Consider the following 15,507-nt stretch of genomic DNA (forward strand, 5'->3'; position numbering starts at 1 on the left):
CATAAAAAGGGGAACACTTTACCAGTCCCCAAAAAAATCTCAGCTAGGGCCTGATAATGGAAAGTCTAGGTTCGAGCAAGAATCCAGCACTTACTCCAGACACATACTGAATTCTCTCTCCCTAACCTACAATTTGACACTTTGTGGCCAATGTAAATTCTGTACACTACCTGTATGTCAGGAATGAACTCACAGTTGTTCATTCTGGTAAGCACATGAATCGGGTTTGTATGAATGGAAAAAGCTAATAATAGGCTTTATCTCTTACATAGACCAGAGTCATGATCATCCATGACTGCATTTATAAAAGCTTCCTCTGATATTAAGCTTCAACTTCAATTTATACAGAGAACCAGGATAACATTATTTCCAGTCTTCATTGCTTTGATCCAGGACATGCATTGTGGGAAATTAAAACTGGTCTATTTTGATAAGAGCATACATTGGCTTACATGGTTGTTAAGTAACAGAGAGTAAAGGATGACTATTGAGCTGGTCTCTGACAGATTTTACCATGACCATGGTTTGACAGCTTATGTACAGTCCAAAATGTATAATAAACATCTAATAGAATTATTGGGGGACATGTATCAACGATTTTACCCCTGTTATGTGTGCATTTTTTGCGCAAAATTTTGCGCAAGCCCTTTTTTTGCGCACGTTTTGGTAGAGCATGTTCTCCAGATGTGGCTGAATCAGGGTACCTTGGAGTGCCATATATATAGTACGCATGGATTTATTAACTGCGCACTTTTCCTTTACACCAAAAATGTTGCCGCAAGAGCTGTTTTTTTTGCGCAAATATAAGCCATCTTGGACTTAACGTAGCAAGATGCTCTAAATCATCGATTCTATTTTCCAAAGAGTGGATTGAGGAGATTACTATATTTACCCGCAATTTATGAAGCTCATTGCACTTGATTGATAAATTTAGCGCTTCTGCACATAATTTAGAATTCGGGAAAAGGGGTAAAATGCTTGTACCATACACAAATAATGATACATGTCCCCCATTGTTCTTATTTTTTTAAATTCACTAAATACATTCACTTCTAAAAAAAAATAGAAAATACCCAACTCTGTCTATAGCCTTTATCTGGGCTGTCCTATGAGGAACAATTCTAAGGGAGGAAGTAACACTTGACATTTTGATTCACAAACTAGATTAATACCTTGCAAGTAGCCATAAAGAGAGTAAAGAAAAAGATGAGGTATGCTTTGGAAATAGGTAACCAGTGGGATTGCTGTAGAGTGAACAAGATGGCACCATACAAACTGGCCTTGGTTGGGCTGTGGAGGACAAAAAAACATTACAGCTTAAGTAAATTAATTGAAATTTAAAAAAATAATAATAACACAAAAACAGGTTAAATTACTACTGGGTTAGCTAAGCAAGTTTTGTTCAAAAAATTAAATATAGCTGCCTTCTTTAAAATTCTGTATTCTTTGTTCTAAATAGATAACTTTTTTTTTATGTATTAAGAATAAGATCTTAGGGATTTTAAAGATTAGGGCTAAACTTTTCTTGAGTCAGGATTTCCCAGCTAATGGTCTGTAGGTTCTCTGTTCACCTGTTTTCTGATGCTGATGTGCTGACCTGATACAGGAGTGGTGAGCTGTACAGGAGATAAGTATATTTGGATTATACGTATGTGGCTTATAGAAGACTTAGAGACGGGGAATTTAGGCTGTTTTTGAAGATTAGACGATTAGGGAAATGGCCTAATGTCCTTCTATTCTATAATCAATCCCCAATTTAGGATTCACTCTCTCCTACTCTATCTCTTATACAATAATTATATATCTTCTGCCCATATTATTGGGGAATGCTGAGCTAACAGAAGCAGGTTCCCCCACTAGGAGCCATCCTGCTAGATAGGGTATTGAGTAATATCTAAGGCTAGGATTACATATGTCTGGTGTCCATAAGTTGTCATCAGTTGTTTAGCATCTGGCGTCCAGTGTTTCTGAACACCGAACAGAGGAACTCAGCAAGATGCGTTCCCCTGTCCGGTGCCGGTCTGGCGAGTACAATCATCTAGCGTTCAAACTGAGACGTGTGTGAACTGTCCTATTAAAATGAATGGGATCAGCATTTTCTACAGTGCCAGAGGGAAATGATCCCGGACAAATGTAAAGGAGGCCTAAAAGTTATAGAGGTCCACAATTATTTATTGGGAAGTCTTTGTAAAAACTTTGATAAAAGTTCATAACTGGAAGGATTTTCCCATTGTTCAACAGTAGCACATGATTTCATGATTCAACAAAGCGCACAATAGTGTTGAGTCTAAAATGTGAGAATCTTTACATTAGCCCTAGAACATCTACCGTTCTTCAATAAGGTAAAGCTATACGGATACCGCTACATACAATTGTATAAAATGCCCACTTACAAAGACATGTGAAGAATTTCATTGGTCTCCGGCTTCCAAATACCACGCAAAAGCTGTTCCACATTAGACATCAGTGCTACACCAGAACCTACAAAAAAAAAAAAAAAAGTATTAAGGTAAAGTAATTCTATGCAGTTAACTCTGTAATATGTTATCTTTTTATTCCAATTTGCATGAAACACCATTATGAGTATTCATTATTTACGTTATTTCTTGGGCTACGCATAATGTTCTGTGTCTTATTCATGACACATGATTTAGAAATGCTTTCTTCTTTTCTAGTGTTATTGGGGGTAATTTTGGCAAAAAGTAAACATTTCTATTAATTTATAGTTCTTTATCTTTTACATTTCAGTGGAATAAAAATGATCAAAATGGGTTTCCTAGTTAGTTTGGGTCGTATTATTATACAATATGTATAAGCTTGGGTGCACAGGGCACGCTATGGTGATGGTTTTTGTTGACAGAGATGGTGTGGTTTTTTGTACAGTTGTATTTTATGTATATTTTTTGTATTTGTACATTTTATTTTTTACAGCTATGCTGAGGAGCACCTAGCGATCACATTATTACTGGATCTAATAGAAACGTTGGAATTGCACTCACTGAGCGCTGTGTAGATGGCAAAGGAGAAGACAGCAGTGTTAATATGACCACTGAATTGCAGAAGCTTTAAACCTGTGTTATGCATGTACACAGGCACAGGTTTAAAGTCTACCTTCAGAGTTGCCCTCCTGCAAACCTTGGTATGGAAAGATGCAGCCCACACTGGGCGGTTAGGGCAACTGTATGACGCCTAGCTAGTTCCATCCTAATAGTTAAAAAAGGGTTCGTACATGGAACTCGCTGAGCATTGTACGATTGGCTAAGCAACCCAGCCTGCCAGCATGGGCTGCATCTATCCCGGCCAAACTTTGCAGATGAGTGGGGGAGGGGGGAAGCTGTAGAGACTCATGACCAGGTGCCCTACATGTAAAACTGAATCTTATAAAGGACATATGATCTTACATCAGATTTATAGAGAGTAATATTACATTGGGATTGCAAGTTTTGCTCTCTTTTTGTATGAGCTGTAAAATGTTATTTGCTTTTGTAACTGCTGCTTGACATTGAGTAGTGTTATAGGCTTTCTTGTAACCAGAATACCCAAGTCCTTGTTCTGTTATCCTATTTTATTCCATTTAATGTGCATTAATATGATTACTGTGGCCTAGATGCATTACTTTACATTTTGCAAAACTAAATGTCCTTGGCCATGGTGCCAGCTTATCTTAGTCTTTCTGTAATGTTTTACAGTCAAGCTGAGTTTAAAGTGTGAACTGCTTTTAAAAATCTATAGATCACGTGAGCTGCCTAACTACCATCCAGATTTGTACTTTGCTCCCCATAGAAAGAAAGCGTCTTGGTTAGGCATGACCTTTTGTTTAGTAACACATTCTGGCCATCAGTATTCATTGCTATATACTTTTGCTGTCCATCTGTTTGCTATACTTGTAATATATCAATACCTGTAAGTATTTCATATATCATGTTAAGCTTATGACGCACTGTTGACACGGTCATTGTTGTCTCCCTCAACAGCAGAGGGTTGTGGTTTCCTTTACAAGTAAATGGCAGACATGAACTGCACTGTATATTATTGAGAAGATAAAATATTTACCTATGGTGACATCTAGTGGTAAAAAGAATATCATTTTACCCACAGTATTATGGTTGACAATAGTAAAACTACACATATACTACACATATAAATAGCAATAATCTGCTAATATATGGTCAGTAGAAATGTTCAGTTTAGTAAGAACACTAAAATATACAAACACAGAGGAAAGGCTTTCTAAATCACACACAAGATCTCATCCTGTTCATAGCACTATGTACAGTAAACCTTACATAATGCATACCTTTTACCCATCCAATGAGTACCATGATGACCCAACCGTGATGGTAGTGGTGATGGGCATGGTGAATTCCGATGGCAATTTTCCTTACACGGACTACCTCTTTCATGCCAACAAGAACAAGTTTTACAGGTAGAAAGCTCACACACTTGTAGAAGATATTCAGAGGGCAGAAAAACACGAGGTACCTGCAGAGATGAGAAAAGCATACAGTGATTTTCTGGTCTTATTCCATATACCCCTGAGGCCAGTAACTGACTGCAGCCGCGATTGTACGGGTATACAGGTATGTCATCATTGCATGTACATTTGTACATTTATAAAATAAGACTTTGGTTATCTTGTGTTATTTATATCCATTCCTTTACTATCCAGGAGTTCAGGTCTCTTTTCTATGGGCTTAGACATCCAGGCACTTTTTTTTTTTTCATTTTTTTATGGCTTAAAAAATAAAAAAAATAAATCACAGTTTAGATGGTAAGACACTAGCAAACCTACATAGAGCATGGACCAAAAATACATCAAAAATAATAAAAAGAAAAGTATAATACAAAAGAATGTAAAAGAAGCACTGGTTGTAATGCACCCCAGCAAACATCTGGCTTTAGAATTTTTTTATTCATTTTTTTTATTCATTTATTTACTCATTTTGTGAACATTTGATAAAAAAATTGTGCCATGTGCCTCAACAGTCTACCTATAAAGTAATTGTATCCAGGAAGCATTGCATAGCCTTTGTTTCCACACATTTGTTATACTAAAAATGTATACTGCCACCTGGAGTAGCGACCGCACCATTATATGAACAAGTAGCCATTCTATTTGCAATCATACAGTGGTCATTATTATGTTATTCAAGAAGACAGCAGCTAAAGCACCAAAAATATCACTGCTTACATAAAGCAAATGTTAGTGAAGTAGAAAAAGGTAATTCTATAATTTTTTCTAACTAGGGATGTCCCAATACCATTTTTTTAAGACCAAGTACGAGTACTGATACTTTAATTCTAGTACTCGCTGATACCAAGTACGAGTACTTATATTTTAAAGGGAATCTGACAGCAGGGTGACCAGGTTTCTGGATCCTTGTTGTGTACAATGGAGGTGGCTAGTGTAGTATGAGCCAAGATTTCTCTCTTCTCCATTGGACAGAACAGGGAATTTGCATTGGTGGTGAGACCGATGATCACATGGTGAGCAGCGGTAGAAACCGGGTCACCTGCACAATCTACCTATAAATTCAAGTTAGTGCAGGTTACTCTGCTGTAAGATTGTCTTTAATAGTAGGTAGTATCCCCTTGCAGACATTAGCAGCAGCCCCCTGGCAGTCATTAGTAGCAGCCCCCCCTGTAGACAACTGCCCCCCTTGTTTACAGCAGCCCCCCTGTAGACATAAGTAGCAGCCCCCCTTTAGACCACAGCCCCCCTTTAGACAGTGGGCCCCCACTTAAACAGCAGCAGCCCCCTCCCTTTAGACAGCAGCAGGGCCCCCCCTTTAGACAGCAGCAGGGCCCCCCTTTAGACCGCAGCAGGGCCCCCCCCCTTTAGACAGCAGCAGCCCCCCCCCCCATTTAGACAGCAGCAGGGCCCCCTCCCGTTTAGACAGCAGCAGGGCCCCCCATTTAGACAGCAGCAGGGCCCCCCCTTTAGAAAGCAGCAGGGCCCCCCATTTAGAAAGCAGCAGGGCCCCCCCTTTAGACAACAGCAGGCCCCCCCCCTTTAGACAGCAGCAGGGCCCCCCCCTTTAGAAAGCAGCAGGGCCCCCCATTTAGACAGCAGCAGGGCCCCCCCTTTAGACAACAGCAGCCCCCCCTCCCTTAGACAGCAGCAGGGCCCCCCCTTCAGACAGCAGCAGGGCCCCCCTTAGACAGCAGCAGGGCCCCCCTTTAGAAAGCAGCAGGGCCCCCCCCCCTTTAGACAGCAGCAGGCCCCCCCCCCCCCCCATTTAGACATTAGTAGCAGCCCCCTCCTTGCAGGCAGCTCACCTCCTCGGGTGCTGGTGTGCCGCTCTGCTACCCCCGTTCTCCCCTCCTCCGGTCCGCATGGTGTCGTCCTATGGAGGAGCATGTGACATACACATCACTCTGCTTCCTGCGTAGCGTTACGCTGGGCACAGGGGAGGAGGCGGAGTGACGTGTGTGTCACATGCTCCTCCATGGAACACTATGATGCAGACAGGAGGATGGAAGAACGGGGCAGCAGAGTGGCACCAGGTATCGGGCATGGTATCGGGGACATTAAACGAGTCCTCAGTTTGTTTGGTTTTTTTTTTTGTACACCAAAAAGGGTGTTTTTTGGAGGATTGTTCATTGAGTCATTGGCCGGCATTTATCATTGTAGTGTAAGTGAAGCATTTTTCTACACCTTTTTTTTTGTGTGCTGGTAATGTGTAGGAACACCAAATTCATTAAATAGTCACAGAGCATTTGATACATTTTGTGCACGTCACATTTTCTGAAATTTCTCTCTTCACATACACCAAAAAGCTAAGCTAAGTCTGGGCTGGTGTCGTTTTAGAGACTTTTCAGTGGCAGTGTGCCTTTTTTGCGCCTTTTCACAAAAAGGCGCAGTTGATAAAACCCTTCCATATCATGTGTATTGCCAAAATTAGTGGATTGCAACTCAAAATCAGTAGAAATGTGTAAACCAAAAGGCACAAGAAAGTGCCTTTTGTAGACACAAAAAACAGTCTAAAGACAATGATAAATGTCGGCCATTGTTCCTGTTTGGATTGAGTTGGGATATCTTGCTGTATGACAGCAGTCAACAGGGTCCAATTTGGAAGAAATTGCATAGGATAAACCCAACGGAGATCTGAAGCCATATTTATATACATATGCATTGTGCTGCTATGCAGTTAACACGATTTGTTACTATAGTGGGGCAAAAAAATATTTAGTCAGCCACCAATTGTGCAAGTTCTCCCACTTAAAAAGATGAGAGAGGCCTGTAATTTTCATCATAGGTATACCTCAACTATGAGAGACATAATGAGAAAAAAAATCCATAAAATCACATTGTCTGATTTTTAAAGAATTTTTTTGCAAATGATGGTGGAAAATAAGTATTTGGTCACCTACAAACAAGCAAGATTTCTGGTTCTTACAGACCTGTACCTTCTTCTTTAAGAGTCTCCTCTGTCCTCCACTCGTTACCTGCATTAATGGCACCTATTTGAACTTGTTATCAGTAAAAAAGACACCTGTCCACAACCTCAATCACACTTCAAACTCCACTATGGCCAAGACCAAAGAGCTGTCGAAGGACACCAGAAACAAAATTGTAGACCTGCACCAGGCCGGGAAGACTGTATCTGTAATAGGCAAGCAGCTTGGTGTGAAGAAATCAACTTTGGGAGCAATTATTAGAAAATGGAAGACATACAAGACCACTGATAATCTCCCTCGATCTGGGGCTCCACCAAGATCTCACCCTGTGGTGTCAAAATGATCACAAGAACGGTGAGCAAAAATCCCAGAACCATACAGGGGGGACCTAGTGAATGACCTGCAGAGAGTAGGGACCAAAGTAACAAAGGCTACCATCAGTAACACACTACGCCGCCAAGAACTCAAATCATGCAGAGCAAGACGTGTCCCCCTGATTATGCCAGTACGTCCGGGCCCATCTGAAGTTTGCTAGAGAGCATTTGGATGATCCAGAAGAGGATTGGGAGAATATGGTCAGATGAAACCAAAGTAGAACTTATTGGTAAAAACTCAACTTGTCGTGTTTGGAGGAGAAAGAATGCTGAGTTGCATCCAAAGAACACCATACCTACCGTGAAGCATGGGGGGAAACGTCATGCTTTGGAGCAGTTTTTCTGCTAAGGGACCAGGATGACTGATCCGTGTAAAGGAAAGAATGAATGGGGCCATGTATCGTGAGAGTTTGAGTGAAAACCTCCTTCCATCAGCAAGGGCATTGAAGATGAAACATGGCTGGGTCTTTCAGCATGACAGTGATCCCAAACCCACCGCAGCATTTCAAGGTCCTGGAGTGGCCTAGCCAGTCTCCAGATGTCAACCCCATAGAAAACCTCTGGAATTAGTTGAAAGTCTGTGTTGCCCAGCGACAGCCCCAAAACATTATTACTGCTCTAGAGCAATGGTTCTCAAACTTTTTGGCAACTGTACCCCCAAAGGCTGAAAGTATGTCCGCGGGTACCCCCTCGCGCGGAACTTGCGCGAGGGGTACCAGTGGACAAAAGGCTTGTTCTTACCTTTGTACTAATGCATTCCCCCCCCGCCCATCTTAATCCCCTTGAGCCATTATTCCCCCTCCATCTTAATCCCCTTGTGCAATTATTTCCCCTCCATCTTAATCCCCTTGTGCTATTATCCCCCAAAGGACAGGGGATAAGATGCCTGATCGCGGGAGTCCCGCAGCTGGGGACGCCCGTGATCATGCACGCGGCACCCCGTTTGTAATCAGTTCCCGGAGCGTGTTCACTCCGGGTCTGATTACGCTCGACCGCAGGGTCGGCAGGGTGTGACGTCACGCCTCCAAGCTGGGGACGCCCGTGATCATGCACGAGGCACCCCGTTTGTAATAAGTCCCCGGAGCGTGTTCGCTCCGGGTCTGATTACGCTTGACCGCAGAGCAGGTGGCGTGTGACGTCACGCCTCCACCCCCGTTTGACGTCATGCTCCGCCCCTCAATGCAAGCCTACGGGAGGGGGCGTGATAGCTATCACGCCCCCTCCTGTAGGCTTGCATAGAGGGGCGGAGCGTGACATCACACGGGGGGGCGGAGGCGTGACGTCACACGCCGCCGGCCCTGCAGTCGACCATAATCAGACCCGGAGCGAACACGGGGATCACGGGCGTCCACAGCTGCGGGACTCCCGCGTTCAAGCATCTTATCACCTAACCTTTGGATAGGGGATAAGATGTGTAAGCACCGGAGTACCCCTTTAATCCCCTGTGCAATTATTATCCAATATGGCAAAAGGGGATCAGAGGGAGGGGGGAATAATAGCATAAAGGGATTAAGATGGAGGAAGAATAATAGCACAAGGGGATTAATCTCTTGTGCCATTATTCCTCCCTCCCTCTGATCCTCTTGTGCCATTTCCCCCCCCCCCCCTCCATCTTAATCCCCTTGTACCATTCCCCCTTTCTCTGATCTCCTTTTGCCATATCGGATAATAATGGCACAAGGGAATTAAATTGGAGGGGGGAATAATAGCACAAGGGGATTAAGATGGAGAGCAGATAACCATAGCCCCCTCCCCCTCCATATTAATCCCCTTGTGTCATTATTCCCCCCTCCCTCTGATCCACTTTTGCCATTTTCCCCCCTCCCTTTTAATCCCCTTGTGCCATTATTATCAGATATGGAAAAAGGGGATCAGAGGGAGGGGGTAATAATAGCACAAGGGGATTAAGATGAAGGGGGGGGGAATGGCAAAAGAGCTTAAGATGGAAGGGGAGAGGGATAATGGTGGAGGGGGGGGAATGAGGAGTAATAAAGCACAAGGCATTACATTTTAATGCCTTGCGCTTTATTACTCCACATGCCCCCCTCCGACATTATCCCTCTCCCCCTCCATCTTAATGCCTTGTCCTCCATCCCATACAGTCCCCCTTCTGTCCCATACAGTCCCCCCTCCAGCCCATACAGTTGTTTTTAACTTTTTTCTTTTTGTTTTACCTGCTGTCCTGCTGTCCCGTTGCCTGCTCCTTCATGCAGCGTGTCCCGTTCAGTGGGGCCGCACTGACGTCCTCCTGCGCTGTGCGGCAACTTCGCCCAACGTCAGGGGAGGTCACATGTCTCCCCGGCAAACACGCAGCTCACTTACAGTAGCAGCTCGGGCCGCGGTACTGTACAGTGAGCTGCCACGGCTATGCGCTGACAAATGCTGGCCAATGCATGGCCGCTATTTGTCAGCACTTCACGTACCCCCAAGCAAACCCTGGCATACGCCTGCATGGAGGAATGGGCCAAAATACCAGCAACAGTGTGTGAAAACCTTGTGAAGACTTACAGAAAACATTTGACCTCTGTCATTGCCAACAAACGGTATATAACAAAGTATTGCGATTAACTTTTGTTATTGACCAAATACTTTTCTTTCACCATAATTTGCAAATAAATTCTTTAAAAATCAGACAATGTGATTTTATGGATTTTTTTGCTCATCATGCCTCTCATAGTTGAGGTATACCTATGGGGAAAATTACAGGCCTCTCTTATCTTTTTAACCCCTTGGGGACAGAGCCCATTATAACCCTAAGGATGGGAGCATTTTTTGCAAATCTGACCTCTATCACTTTATGCATTAATAACTCTGGGATGCTTTTACTTTAAAATTTGGTTCCGAGATTGTTTTTTCATGACATATTCTACTTTATGTTAGTGGTAAATTTACGTTGATACTTGCATAATTTCTTGGTGAAGAATTTCAGGAAAAATGTGAAAATTTTGCATTTTTCGAACTTAGAAGTGAATTTGAGGGTCTTTATGTTGGAAATCCTCTACAATGGACCCCATTATGAAAACTGCACCCCACAAAGTATTCAAAATGACATTCAAAAAGTTTGTTGACCCTTTTGGAGTTTCACAGGAATAGCAGCAAATAGAGAATAGAAAAAAATCAAAATCAAAATTTTTTACACTAAAATGTTATTGTAGCCCAATTTTTTTCATTTTTACAAGGGGTAAAAGGTAAAAAGGCCCCACAAAACTTGTAATCAATTTTCTTTCAAATAAGGAAATACCTCATATGTGGATGTAAAGTACTTTGTGGGTGCACTAGAGGGCTCAGAAGGGAAGGAGCGACATTGTGCTTTTGGAGAGCGAATTTTGCTGAAATGGTTTTTGGGGGGCTGATCGCATTTAGGAAGCCACCATGATGCCAGAACAGTAAAAAAAAAAAAAAGAGAAGGAGCGCCATTGGGCTTTTGGAGAGAGAATTTGGTTGGAATGGAAGTCGGGGGCCATGTGCATTTGCAAAGCCCCCAATGGTGCCAGAACAGTGGACCCTCCCCCCCCCCCCCCCACATGTGATCCCATTTTGGAAACTATACCCCTCACAGAATTTAATAAGGGGTGCAGTGAGTATTTACACCCCACTGGCATTTGACAGATCTTTGAAACAGTATGCTGTGAAAATGAAAAATAAAATGTTTCTGTCAGACATCTGTGGGGTGTAAATGCTCACTGCACCCCTTGTTACATTACGTGAGGGGTGTAGTTTCCAAAATGGGGTCACATGTGGAGGGGGTCCACTGTTCTGGCACCATGGGGGCTTTGCAAATACACATGGCCTTCAATTCCAGCCTAATTCTCTCTCAAAAAGCCCAATGGCGCTCCTTCTCTTCTGAGCATTGTAGTTTGCCCGCAGAGCACTTTACATCCACACATGGGGTATGTTCTTACTCAGAAGAAATGGGGCTACAAATTTTGGGGGGCTTTTTTCCTATTACCTCTAGATAGCCCACCGGAGCACCTGAAAGCTGAACTAATGTATGCAGGCTAAAGTCAGCAAACGCCGAGCCAAGAAGTTTGTGACAAATCGAATTACTGTAAGTTCGCTCATCTCTAGATATCAGCAGCTATCCCGGTCCAGTCACTGCCCAGCAGGGACTGAAATTCCCACGGGCATTCAGGTACGCCCTCCGTCCTTAAGTACCAGGATGCAAGGGTGTACCTGTACACCCTCCGTCCCCAACAGGTTAAGTGGGAGAACTAGCACAATTGGTGGCTGACTAAATACTTTTTTGACCCACTGTACATCCGCACACAAAGAAGTATATAGAATTCAACACAGAAACACTTACCAGACTGCAGAAGCAAGAAGTATATTGGCATTATTACTGAAATAATGGATGGGAGAGTCTCCAAGCAAGACATCTGCCAGTATGTAACTACCAAAGCAGTACAGCATGGCACACAACCAGGAGGCTACAGGACTGCGTCTAGAGAGGGCCACAGCACCTTTATGTGAGAAAAAGAATGCAATGATCAATGTATCCATCATATTAAAACATAATACATTTATATATGTGAGAGAAAGAATAAAATGATCAATGTATCAATCATATTAATACATAATACATTTATATATGTGAGAAAAAGAATACAATGATCAATGTCTCCATCCTATTGAGACATAATACATTTATATATGTGAGAGAAAGAATAAAATGATCAATGTATCAATCATATTAAGACATAATACATTTATATATGTGAGAAAAAGAATACAATGATTAATGTATCCATCATATTGAGACATAATACATTTATACTGTATTTATAATGTTTTCAATATGGATCATGAGTTGCATATGAGGTATCTCCCATAAGAGAGTCCACCCCTCACATTTTTGTAAATATTTTATTATATCTTTTTATGTGACAACACTGAAGAAATGACACTCCGCTACAATGTAAAGTAGTGAGTGCACAGCCTGTATAACAGTGTTTAATGTTGTGTCCTCTCAAAATAGCTCAACACACAGCCATTAATGTCTAAACCCTGGCAACAACAGTGAGTACAATGTCCAAATTGGGCCCATTTTCCCTCCCAAGTGTCATGTGACTTGTTAGCGTTCCAGTGTTTCAGGTATGAATAGAGAGCAGGTGTCTTAAATTTGGTGTTCTCACACTCTCTTTCACAATCTCTACTACTGGTCACTGGAAGTTCAACATGGCCTTCATGGCAAAGATGGGAAAGGCAGTGCTTGAAAATAATGCTGGCCACACAACATATTGACACTTTGGGCACAATATATACATTTCCACTTAGAAGTGTACTCACTTTGATTGCAAGTGTTAGACATTAATGGCTGTGTGTTGAGTTATTTTGAAGGTTGTAAAGTAACTCAGCCATAAAGACTGGGTAATAATGTCCACTTTTAATCCCTCACTAAGAATAATATTAAAACTTAATTTATAATTCAAACTGATAATTGTGCGCAAAAAAGGGGTGAAAGTTAAAAACCCAGCACTCTAGTACACCTCTCCATTAATTGTTCATGGTCGCTTTTTAGCGTACAGTATCAGTGCATGCCTAAGATTACTGGTGCTCATGCTGAACTTAAAATACAATCACAATGCCCCCCCCCCCCCCCCTAACATGTTTTGTCACTAGATGCGACATCCTATAGGTTATGGGGCAATGATTCCAAACAATGCCGCACAGAGAGTTTTATAACCTCTCAATGTGACATCATTAGCCACACCTCCAGCTAGCAACCAATGGTACTACTTAGAATATATTGGCAAAACTAAAAACCTATAAGAATGCTCAAAACATCAGCCAATAGTCTATGGACCTGTCCACCGCACTTATATTATAGTCTCCAATAGGTCCACTGGCCTATCTATAAAGAAAAGATTGCCAACATTGGTGTACCGCACACAGGAAACTACGTCACCTTATTGTTCTCAATCAGCGCAACCGCAAGAACTTATCTATTTGAAGCGGGTCCGAGATTTTCTGTACCTGCGCCCCAATGTGCACAAGCGCAAAAACTTATCTCTGAAGAGGTAGCCCGTGATCCTCTTAGCCTGCACATCGTCTAGTGCATGCGCAAGATCTTAACATCAGGGCAGAGTATAAAATATAAATTCTATACTCTGCCCTGATAGCAGGCGCAGAGGACCCGGACTCCCTCTTCAGAGATAAGTTCTTGCACTTGCGCATATTGGGATGCAGGTACAGACGATCTCGGACCCGCTTCACATAGATAAGTTCTTGCGGTTGCACTGATTGGGAAGAATAAGGTGACGTAGTTTCCTGTGTGAGGTACACCAATGTTGGCAATCTTTTCTTTATAGATAGGGAGTGGACCTATTGGATACTATAATATAAGTGTGGTGGACAGGTCCATTGACTACTGGCTGATGTTTTGAGCTTTCTAATAGGCTTCTAGTTTTGTCAATATATTCTAAGTAGTACCATTGGTTGCTTACTAGAGGTGTGGCTTACTATGTCACATTGAGAGGTTAAAAAAAAACCTCTGCGTGGCTTTGGGGGGGGGTCATTGTGATTGTATTTTAAATGGTTGCTCTCATTTAAAAAAAAAGTTTTATTAAATAGATTATGTAAAAAAAAATGTTTCTAATATATTTAATTTTTTTTTAAATCGTGTTATATGTGGTTTTTTTTTTACGTTTAAATGTGTAAACCTGGCCACTAGGTGTCACCTTATATTGCTCAGGATTACTTTTCCCTCCCTGACGTTCAGCTCGTTCATACCAACGTTGGCCGGGCAGCGCGGCACAGTGTGGTCCAGAACGCGCGTTCACATGAATGAGGAGAGGGAGATGCAGGCGGACGGGGATATTTAAATTTCACGCGCACGACCGCTGTGCTCGCTCTCTGCCTGTTTCCTATACAGGCAAGGAGCGAGTACAGCGCTCGCGAAATTTAAATATCCCCGCCCCCCTGCATCTTCCTCTCCTCATTCATTGCAGCGTGCGAGCTGCAGGAGAGAGAGGAGACAGGCGGAAGCGAGCCCCGGCCAGGCTTCAGTTGACGTTGTGCCTGCCGGGGCCACCCACTTTCTGCCCTCACCAGAGAGCTCAACTCTGAACTTCTGCAGCAGTTAAACATAAGGTATTTTTATGGGGATTTGTAGAAATATAAAGACAGGGATAGATGTAGTTAGTGTCAGGGACAGATGGGGGGGGGGGGAATGGGGAAATTTAGTGATAGCTACTCTTTAAGTTCAGCATGAGCACCAGTAATCTTGGGAACACATTGCAGGAGTACTCAGGTAAACTGTGATACTGTACGCTAAAGAGCGACCATGAACAATGAATGGAGAGGTGTACTAGAGTGCTGGGTTTTTAACTTTCACCCCTTTTTTTGCTCACAATTATCAGTTTGAATTAAAAGTTACGTTTTAATATTATTCTTAGTGAGGGATTAAAAGTGGACATTATTACCCGGTCTTTATGGCTGAGTTTCTTTACAATTAACAAAAGGTTAAGTCCACCCCTCATTTGGGTTCCTTTTTCCGAGCCTTTGAGTTATTTTGAGGGGACACAACATTAAACAATGTTATACAGGCTGTGTACTCACTACTTTGTAGCAGAGTGTCATTTATTTAGTGTTCCCACGTAAAAATATATCCATGTTTTCCAGTGGAGTACCCCTTTAAGGCATAGAAGTATAAGGCCAAGTTTAGTTATAAAAGTATAAGGCCAAGTTTAGGCATAGACATATAAGGCAATGTATAGGCATATTTGTTACCAAA

The 15,507-nt window shown here is 42.4% G+C and overlaps 1 protein-coding gene across 1 annotated transcript in view; it reads right to left on the reverse strand.

The window, feature by feature from the left end:
- Positions 1-15,507, reverse strand: part of TMEM38A (transmembrane protein 38A) — a 30,512-nt gene that overhangs the window by 1,005 nt on the left and 14,000 nt on the right. The window contains exons 2-5 of the mRNA XM_056552072.1: positions 12,079-12,235; positions 4,298-4,482; positions 2,394-2,481; positions 1,173-1,290 (exon numbers count right to left, since the gene is read on the reverse strand). Coding sequence (XP_056408047.1) covers positions 1,173-1,290; positions 2,394-2,481; positions 4,298-4,482; positions 12,079-12,235 — 548 coding nt within the window. The remainder of the gene's footprint in view (positions 1-1,172; positions 1,291-2,393; positions 2,482-4,297; positions 4,483-12,078; positions 12,236-15,507) is intronic.

Source organism: Hyla sarda, chromosome 1 (genome assembly GCF_029499605.1).
Source record: "Hyla sarda isolate aHylSar1 chromosome 1, aHylSar1.hap1, whole genome shotgun sequence".
In the NCBI taxonomy this organism is placed as follows: Eukaryota; Metazoa; Chordata; class Amphibia; order Anura; family Hylidae; genus Hyla; species Hyla sarda.